Genomic DNA, 11,075 nt, shown 5'->3' with positions numbered 1-11,075 from the left:
ATAATATTTATTTCAAACTTGCAAGTTGAGTTAAAAGTTATGGTAATAAATTCATTTTTTTTTTATTAAAACTTTCACTTTAAAGAACAAAAAGAAGTAGGTTCAAAATGATTACTTTTAACATATTAAAAATCAATAATAATTTGAAAATAATTAATTATAAAAATTATATAATATATAATTAAAATAATTACTAATCTGGATATAATTAAGGAAATAGGAGTTGATGTTGGGTTGGGTTGGTTACATTTTTAACTTTATAATGCTATAACTCATTGAAAAGTGTACGAATCAACACAATTTTTTTATGAGAAATAATATTTTTTAATAATCCCTTTTTCATTCGACATACTTTATCTTAATCAGTGTATTAATAAGAAACTAGCAGATAATGTAGCTTTTGTAATTATCCACCAATTTCTTAGAATTAAACACTATCTACTGATTTGCATCGAAGCGTTTCTTATGATAGTGATTTTAATCACTGTCAGATTAAATCTATACTGGACCCAACTATGCAACGTCCCCACTATGCCGCGACCCCACTGTGCTGGGTTTTTTTTTTTAATGAGACCATTTCCTTTTATACAGAGGGATTCAAACCTTTAAATATGCGTATAGAAAGTAGAACTTTTTCAACTTAACTTTTAAAAATGTTCCGGGAATATTGACACTTTTATATACACCTTAAATTAAAGCTTATGTAATATACTTTATTTTGAAAAAAAAAATTGATCTCTGCACTTGTCTTCGTGATGAATACGGAAATTCAATTCTTAAATTAGAAAAAAAATAACATAATGATACAAATTATAATAAATAGTAATAATAAATGTAAATTTTGAAAAAATTATAAATGAAAATATTTTGAAGTCATTTTGAATCCCCCCCTGTGGGTAGATAAAGGGTCAGATTTATAAAAAAAATTATATTGAGAATAATGTCTTCGACTAGATGCGATTTGTGATCTTTTGATGTATCGTTGAAAGAAATCGGTTCGGTGAGAGCTGAAAAGAAGTGGTAACAGACACAAAAATAGGGAAAAAAACACACCATAGTAAAATTAATATCATCTCAGCTTCGCATCAAAGCTAAAAAAATTAGAAAGCAAAAATATGCAAGTGTGTGGATATTCATTTAATCAAATTCAGAACGCTATTTATGATTGACCAAACATATCTCTACTTAAAATTTAACCTTGTAATAATGAATTTTTCGCTTTTGTTCGGTTTTTTTTTATTCTGGCTTATTGTGAACCGGTGTGATTATAAAGTAATTCAGGCAATTGCCAAAGAAACAAGTAAATTATTGACGCTAAACACTTTATTTATACATATTTTTTATGTTAAATAAATAGTCAGTTAATATAATAAAAATGTTTTATGTTATATAAACATAAAATATTATAAAAAATTCTTATAATATACATTTAATTACTTTAGTGGACCTGAGTACTAACAAAATCTATGAATCCATACTTTATTAAATAATTCAAATACTTGATGCTCAATGGTCAATTTTTCATAATTTTACTGGTAAAATAAAAATACAGAAATACAACCGTACAAATATTATTTATTTTATTATTTAAAACTTGGCCGAACCCAAGTAGTTGAGGTTAAGGCGAAGGAGAAAGAAGTTTATTTAAAAATGAAACTATAATTTAGATTTTTATGAATTTTAATGAACTTATGAAAAACATAAATCATTTTAATCATTTATCTGCTAGTATATATTTTAGATCAATTTTTTTTTTTTGCTTATTGTGGCTTCCGAAATGTAGTTGCTTTGTAGTTCGAACTAAAATGCATAAATGACTGAAAAACCTTCAGTTTGTGCTCAAATATATTTACAAAATATTCTAGAAAAATATTAAATCTTAGGAAGTTATCATTCAAACCTTCGATATCTGAGATACTATTAAATATCGTTATTTTTTCATCTATTTTTTTGCTTATTTTAACGTATGTCATTAGTTCCTCAGTTTTAGTAACTGATTTTGTGTTATATATTTTGTTATTTACTTTTATTTGTAATATTTCAAATGACTCATCATCAAATTTTGTTCGTATTTCGTCTTCAATATTTGATATAATTCTAGAATTTATAATATTATAAGTTTTATATTCATTACTTGGTTTATTTTGCAATGATTCTATGATGTTTCCAAATTCTGAAAATCCACATAACATAATATTAAATTTACAAGAAATATCTTGTAAATGTTTTTGCATTTCAATATTACACTGTTCAACAATTTTATCATCATTATACATTAAATATTTTAGATGTTTTCTAACAAAATGTAAAATTATGACTCCAAATATATTCAAGATTTTTTCATGATAAGCTCTAATTTTTGATATCCATTCATCAAACCAATAGTAATTTTGAGAAGCATCATAGGCATCATTAATATCTTTGATAATCTTAAAGCATTTTATTATACATTGTTCCCCAAAATCCATTATTATAATTTCTAAAATATTTATGTTTTCAATAATTTTGTAAAGACAAATATTCCTAAGAGAAACCCAATTATCTACTTTTTCACCTTGCAATAAAATGTTATTTGTATTATTTCTATTTGCCATTACCTTCTTTAATTTTTTTATCATTGAAATCTTGTCTCGTTCATTTAGATTATGTTGTAGTTTACCTGTAGAATCGTATTTATTATTTATTCGACAATCACTTTTTATATAAGAGTATAAATCTTTTTTTAGATCTGTTAGAATTGTCTGAACATGTGATGTCATTGTCAAATTATTCATCATTGCTGTCTTCTGATTTTTTATGTAAATTGCAAACATGTACATATTCCAAATAGGGTTGTAAAATGCCTGTAGACTTGACTTTAGCATTATAACTAGCATGTGTTGAATAATTGATGTATTCAATAATAAATCCTCGTGTCCAAAACTTTTTTCAAATAATATATGATGTATAAAATTTTGAATAAGGATTGTATATAGTAAAAGGTTATATAAATTACTGCAATAAATGTCGCAGTACATAATTTCTGGTCTGGTGTACAAATTAAATGATGTTGGTTTTTCTTCATGAATAATTATACCTTTCAATTCATCTAAATCTAGTTCCAATATTTTAGGATGAGTATCATAAGAAAATCCAGTATCAAGATTTATTGCTACTTTAAGTTCTTCTGTATCATAAAAAATCTTGGATTCCTGTTCAGGGTTTGGGTTTTGTTGCTTCCGAAATGTAGTTGCTTTGTAGTTCGAACTAAAATGCATAAATGACTGAAAAACTTTCAGTTTGTGCTCAAATATATTTACAAAATATTCTAGAAAAATATTAAATCTTAGGAAGTTATCATTCAAACCTTCGATATCTGAGATACTATTAAATATCGTTATTTTTTCATCTATTTTTTTGCTTATTTTAACGTATGTCATTAGTTCCTCAGTTTTAGTAACTGATTTTGTGTTATATATTTTGTTATTTACTTTTATTTGTAATATTTCAAATGACTCATCATCAAATTTTGTTCGTATTTCGTCTTCAATATTTGATATAATTCTAGAATTTATAATATTATAAGTTTTATATTCATTACTTGGTTTATTTTGCAATGATTCTATGATGTTTCCAAATTCTGAAAATCCACATAACATAATATTAAATTTACAAGAAATATCTTGTAAATGTTTTTGCATTTCAATATTACACTGTTCAACAATTTTATCATCATTATACATTAAATATTTTAGATGTTTTCTAACAAAATGTAAAATTATGACTCCAAATATATTCAAGATTTTTTCATGATAAGCTCTAATTTTTGATATCCATTCATCAAACCAATAGTAATTTTGAGAAGCATCATAGGCATCATTAATATCTTTGATAATCTTAAAGCATTTTATTATACATTGTTCCCCAAAATCCATTATTATAATTTCTAAAATATTTATGTTTTCAATAATTTTGTAAAGACAAATATTCCTAAGAGAAACCCAATTATCTACTTTTTCACCTTGCAATAAAATGTTATTTGTATTATTTCTATTTGCCATTACCTTCTTTAATTTTTTTATCATTGAAATCTTGTCTCGTTCATTTAGATTATGTTGTAGTTTACCTGTAGAATCGTATTTATTATTTATTCGACAATCACTTTTTATATAAGAGTATAAATCTTTTTTTAGATCTGTTAGAATTGTCTGAACATGTGATGTCATTGTCAAATTATTCATCATTGCTGTCTTCTGATTTTTTATGTAAATTGCAAACATGTACATATTCCAAATAGGGTTGTAAAATGCCTGTAGACTTGACTTTAGCATTATAACTAGCATGTGTTGAATAATTGATGTATTCAATAATAAATCCTCGTGTCCAAAACTTTTTTCAAATAATATATGATGTATAAAATTTTGAATAAGGATTGTATATAGTAAAAGGTTATATAAATTACTGCAATAAATGTCGCAGTACATAATTTCTGGTCTGGTGTACAAATTAAATGATGTTGGTTTTTCTTCATGAATAATTATACCTTTCAATTCATCTAAATCTAGTTCCAATATTTTAGGATGAGTATCATAAGAAAATCCAGTATCAAGATTTATTGCTACTTTAAGTTCTTCTGTATCATAAAAAATCTTGGATTCCTGTTCAGGGTTTGGGTTTTGTTTTGATTTCAGCATAAAACAATTACATGTGATAAATTGTATATCACAAAAAATCTCAAAGAATATTGTTAACGCGCAATATTTATTAAAAATCATTATTACTAACTTAATACTTAAAAATGATAATTTTTAACTTCTTAAGAAGAGTATTTTTAAAAACTACACTATAACAAATTTTAGATATTTTAATGTATGATTTTTGTACTTATATAAACATTATAATGAACGTTTTATTCAAAAAATTGTGTGTAAACAGTTTAAAAGTGATTTATTGTCACAGTATTAATTCAAATAGAATTTTTGGTTTAGTATTCAAAAAAAGGAAAATGAATCATTCGATATAAAATTAAGTAATATTAATTTACCATGATTTTTTATAAAAATAAAAGAAAAATATTTAGAAAAATCTAAATTTAAAAATAATAACTATGACATAGTATCTAATGCTGTCTAAATATTAAATATCTTATTATATCATAAAACATTTTAACATCATAACAAAAATTAGTCAATGCTGAAAAAATTACTTAACGAAGTACGATTAAATTTTTTTTTTTTTTAATGAAAGAGCTCGATGACGTTTTCTAGGAAAATGATTGGCGCAAATGAGAACATTTTTTTAGCACATTGTAAGCGTTTAAAATCGTTCATTGCCGGCAGCGTTTTTCGATTTAAATTCTAAAATTTTAACAAACATGTCTAAAGACATTCCAAAGGTACTCTGATAATTTTTTTAAAATCTAATCATTTTTAACGAAGTTATGAGCTTTTTTTTTCTCGGTACTCCTGGCAGCGCCGTCCGAATTTCTTTTCTCCATGAAAACGATATATTTTCCGTTTCGCTCATACACTGTAATTTAAATGCTACAATAAAGGTAGAAAAGTCCGAAAATCCGAAATTGGACTAAAATTCTACCCACCGTGAGCGTTTAAAATTTACCGCCACCTATTATCTTATTATAGTCCAGGGCATAGTATTTAGTACGATATTATTTTGGTTAACGGATGTCAATTATGTTTAAATTTTATGCAAGTATACAAGTGTACTGATTAAACAGCATTTAAAGATACTTTAGAAGTACACTTAAATATTTTACAGTCATATTATTAGGTAATTTTTTATTTTTTGATAGCTTATAAAAATTATTGTATAAGATGTATAAAAAAATAAGTATTGTACGATAGAAAAATTCATTTATTTTTATTGTCATTAATAATTTTTTTATTTTATTTTCCTTTTTTATTTTGAAAAAATTTTTTATTGTTATAGTATGCCTTACCATACCAATGAACTATTTTTTTGGAGTAGGACAATTTCCTACAATATTTACATTAAACGTTAATGATAATTTGTATTGACATATTTGATGCTAATACAAATTTTTTATATATACATATATAATTTTTTATTATTAAGTTTTCAGAAGATCTTTTGGCCAGTTACGCTTTATACTTCTGGGAGGATTTTCAGCCAAGGTTAGTGAGGAAGGTTGCTTTACAAGTAGATTGACTTGGTATTTTAGTTTAGAGTAGAATAAAAGGTACAGGGATTTAGCTAGTTGTTTGACTGTTGGAATTAATAGGTCTTTGTGGATGTTATGTTAATTCTTAAATTATTTTTATTTTACAATTGATATGTTTTAAAATTTTACTTAAATGTTGAAAGCTTGTTAAATAATTTGTTTTATCACATAATATGTATTGGAAATTTTTGTAATCGATTAACCTATACTCTTCTACTAAACAATTAATTGCTATCCTGCGGAAACATGAAATACAAAAAACCTATTTAATACTCTTATAGCTGTATTTTTCTACATCTTTTTTAAAATAATAACATATGTTTATCAAATCTTTTGAATTTTCTAAAAACAATCTTCTTAAGTTATTTCTGTAAGCACCGAGGGTAAAATTATCGTCAAAATTTATCTCATTCATAAAAAGTAAATCAAATGTATGTATTCTGTAGTTATAAGCATCTTTTGTATCAGTATGTCTTTAGTATTATATTTAACTAATGATAACATAGGGATATTTTCGCCAGTATACAATGTATTTTCATTGTATCATCTAATTTCTTAAATTTTTGTGAAATATATTTATAAACTTAAGTAGGGTGAATAGGGTTCATTATATAACACTCATTAAGCTCAAAATTTATTATTGCAATAATCTATTGCATAAAGACTACTAATATTTTTTATCCATATTATACTTATCTCTTATTGTTTTATTTAAATATCTACTTCCTATAATTTCTAAAACTTCATTATAGTACAAAACTCTCTAAATTGTTTGTTTATTCATAGCAAATATGGCCAAATAATCTTTATATAAAATATATTATTTGTATTATTTTTATAGTATATATTGTTGACTAGGGTATGACATGATAGTAGTTACCAATAATAAAATTTAATTGTTTTGTTCATTTTTTTTAGTCTTGACTGTATTTTATCATTATTTCTGATTTTGAAGAAAATGTTATTTTTGTCTTATAGTAGAACAATTGTGGGATAATTTTTTTTTTGTAATATTATAGTAAACTTCAAAAGATTTAATTTTATATAGATTAAATGTTGTCAGACGTTCTGGATCATTTAAAAAAAATTTTTATATATGTGTAGGTGGTTCCTTTCAAGCCTTTTCTGCAAATATGCTTTTAATTAGATTTTCACTAAAGTCATACTAAAAGAAAGCTTATTGTCTCTCGTATATTTTATAAGAGCTTCATTATGAATAGTAAACTTTTGAAAGAGTTGTTTATTAAGGGCTTTTGCCTGTTCGTTAGCCACACATGCATTTATGTAACAGATTGCTACTTTCTATAATAACTAATATGATAACATTAAGTTAATTAAAGACTCATTGTTTATTATTTAGATTATTCAAATCTACGGGACTACAGAGGTGGTTTCTCTATGATTAGTCTTTTTATTCTTGCATATATACTTTACAACCAAGAGTTCCATTTCTTCCGTTCAAGAAGTTGATTCAATTTAATCCTCCAAAGATGAGATAATAAGTTCAGCACCAAATAAATCTAGCTCATTTATTAGTAAATTACGCTATCACAGGAATAAATAAAGATTGGAAAAACTTTTATGGAGATTTATTACTACATATAAAAAAGAAATATTACATGGGAACCGCTACAAAAGCCTTATCTAAACCAGTATACGACCTAACGTACACTTTGACCTCAAATCATACTGTTATCTGATGATAAAAATCCGCAATCATTAAGTAAAACATTGACAAGAGTTAAAAAATAAAATAATGATGATCTATTACAGAAATTTTTCAATTTTTGGCTATTAAGCCGAATAACTCGTAGGAAAAATATCATTAGGAGTTTTTCTATTTTTCATCATAAAAATACTCTAAAAGCATGCCAAAGAAGCATATTGTCTTACGCACGTGCAATAAAAATTTCATTAGATTAATTAATCAATCCGTGTTTTTAAAAAAAGTTTAAGTCTTAAACTTAAAAAGAATATAAAAATAAATGAAAAATTGTTATAGAAAAAAAAAACGATATTTTTTCCAAAAATTATTTAAATGAAAATGTAATGTGTCAATAAAATGTTCCGTTGAGTTTAAATAAAATTCTTATTATATGTATCATGATTTATAAGTCATAAATGTAGTCTTTATATTAAATATTTAAATATACTTATAAATTTTGAAGCTGAGTTAAACAACGCCTCAGCACCATGGTCACTTGATGAACGTTTCAATTTTGGATATTTTGATAAAATTTTCCATGTCATATAAGCTTCTTTAAAAACTATGAATGTCTAAAATGAAAAACTATATATTGATAAATGATAAAAAAAATTAAAGTAAATCACTTTTTCGATTATGATTAGTCCATTATCGGACTTATTATTCACAACGAAATATGAGTGATTTCGAAACATCCACTAATGGTTTGACTGAACTATAAATAGATCATTAAAACTTGTATAAAAAAACTCACTTGATCCACATTTTCTCGTACAGATATTTCATGGAATGCAATACAACCAAGTTCCTGACTACGTCTTCTACCTTCTGCAAATGATACCATTCGATCAAATTGTTGATCCGCTTTATTTCCTACTAATATTACGGGTACATCGGTTGTATGATCCTAAATAAAAAATTGTATTAATCAATAAAATACTAAGAGGAGAGGGCGATTACCACTTATACTTTACCGAAGTTATGTAATTATATGTGTATATGGGTATTTGTTTTTTGTATTTTAGAACCTTTTTCAATAAAGTGAATATAATATTTCGAAAACAATACAATAAAAAATAATACTATTAACAATCAAAAAAGATTGGTCGACCTGTAACCCAACACTTGACTGTTATTATACTTATTATACATTGCACAACTTGATGAGGTTTTTAAACATTTTTAGCAATCAGGAAAGCATTTAAATTGCAGATTTTTTTTATGAATTTTTCTTATCTATATCCAAGGCTGTGAGATGAAACTAGAATAAAAATCCTACCTCAATATCTAAAGACACGAAAATAGTTGATTTTACGAATTTTTTAGCTTTGATGCGAAGCTGAGAAGGTATTGGTTTTACTATGATATGTTTTTTGTTTTTTGTGTCTGTTACCACTTTTTCTCAGATCTCACTAAACGGATTTCTTTCAACGAAACGTCAAAAGATCACAAATCGTATCTAGTCGAAGACATTACCCATAAAAATTGAAAAAATTTCCCTCGTTCCCCGTAAATGGGGGAAACTTCCAAAAAAATTACAAATTTAAAAATCGCTAATATTCAAAATTTTTTCAATTTTTTTTACTAAAAACTGCCGTAACTTTTTCAAAAATAAACATATCAATATAATTTTTTTTTTTATAGATGCTTGATATCTTTACCTATCATTTGGTATATTTTTTTTGTAAATCTGACCCTTTATCTGCCCACGGGGGAGATTTAAAATGACAACTTTTTCACAAAAAATTTACTTTTTCAACTTAACTTTTGAAAATGTTCCGGAAGGTCGGACACTTTTATATATATCTTAAATTAAAGCTAATGTAATATACTTTAATTTGAAAAAAAAAATTTGACCTCTGGACTTGTCTTCACGGTTAAAATGGCTACCGAATGCTATTTTCATATGAAAATTCTCGATTTTATAATTTACATTTTTAACTTTATAATGCTATAACTTATTGAAAAGTGTATGGATCAACACAATTTTTTTATGAGAAATAATATTTTTTAATAATCCCTTTTTCATTCGACATACATTATCTTAATCAAGATATTAATAAGGAACTAGCAGATCATATAGCTTTTGGAATATTACACCAATTTTTTTAAAATTTAACACTATCTAAAGATTTGCATCGAAGAGTTTTTTTTTATGGTGATTTTAATCACTGTCAGATATCATTATACTTGATCTAACTATGCAACGTCACCACTGTTCCGCGACCCCCCTGTGCTGGGTTTTTTAAATACAAGCTTATGTCAAAATTACTGGAAAAATTTAACGAAATTGTAGAAGTCAAAAAAATTTTATTATTCAATAGAGAACAATAGTATAAAATTTTGAAAATATTTAATTTTTACGATTAATTACATATATTAAATTGAATCTTATATAATATAAGATGATCCGGTTTACGTTCATTATTATTACTAATTAATGTTTATTATATCTTAATGAGTAATATTATTATATACCATTATTTTTTTTAAGACAATTTTTAGTTATGTTTAAATTTTATGTACAGTATTTTTTATGATACGGGATAATTAAAATAATTATTATGTTTACTTGGAAAACTTAATGCACAAAAAATGTTTAAATAAATTTAATAATAATTTGAAATTCTTAATACCAAAACAAGCTACTTCTTAAAAAAAACTGCTTATGGTCTACTTAGCCTACCTCTTAATACGGTATTGGGTGATCCATTTATCACAATCAGCACAACTACTTACATTGGTTTAATCACGGAGGAAATAGGGCAGGGAAAATTGTTCAAAGGTACATTATCCCTAGTAGTATGAACCCCTAATTAAGCTACTGACTTACAAAATAAAAATAATTTCAAGACTATTTGTTTAGCTTCTTGTAGTTGTACATTGAAAATAATTAAAGTTGACATCCCAGTAAGGTAAAAAGGAAGGATAAAAAAAGTACTTAATAATTCAAAAATCAAGAAATATATATAACTGAAAAAGTCAAATAATATTCACAACATTATTTTTAAGTAATTGAGTGGAATATGATAGTCGTATCACTTAGTATACTATAAGTTAAAAAAAATTATCCAATTAATTAATTTTTGTGATAAAATTACTGATATAATATTTCCAATTATATATTATTTAATTTGAGACACTTATTGGGACTAAATCAAACACGCGATTTTTTGCAACTGGACATGG

The 11,075-nt window shown here is 24.9% G+C and overlaps 1 protein-coding gene across 2 annotated transcripts in view; it reads right to left on the bottom strand.

Annotated features, from left to right (window-relative positions):
• LOC126896284 (ras-related and estrogen-regulated growth inhibitor) overlaps positions 1-11,075 on the bottom strand; it is a 28,413-nt gene that overhangs the window by 7,834 nt on the left and 9,504 nt on the right. For both annotated transcript variants that reach the window (XM_050668932.1, XM_050668933.1), the window contains 2 exons: positions 8,641-8,793; positions 8,335-8,458 (listed from right to left, as the gene is read on the bottom strand). In XM_050668932.1, coding sequence (XP_050524889.1) covers positions 8,335-8,458; positions 8,641-8,793 — 277 coding nt within the window. The remainder of the gene's footprint in view (positions 1-8,334; positions 8,459-8,640; positions 8,794-11,075) is intronic.

This window comes from Daktulosphaira vitifoliae, unplaced genomic scaffold, assembly GCF_025091365.1.
Source record: "Daktulosphaira vitifoliae isolate Bord-2020 unplaced genomic scaffold, ASM2509136v1 Scaffold_1, whole genome shotgun sequence".
NCBI classification, from domain to species: Eukaryota; Metazoa; Arthropoda; class Insecta; order Hemiptera; family Phylloxeridae; genus Daktulosphaira; species Daktulosphaira vitifoliae.
The sequence above is the reverse complement of the archived record's forward strand: the minus strand, read 5'-3'. Positions and strand labels throughout refer to the sequence as shown.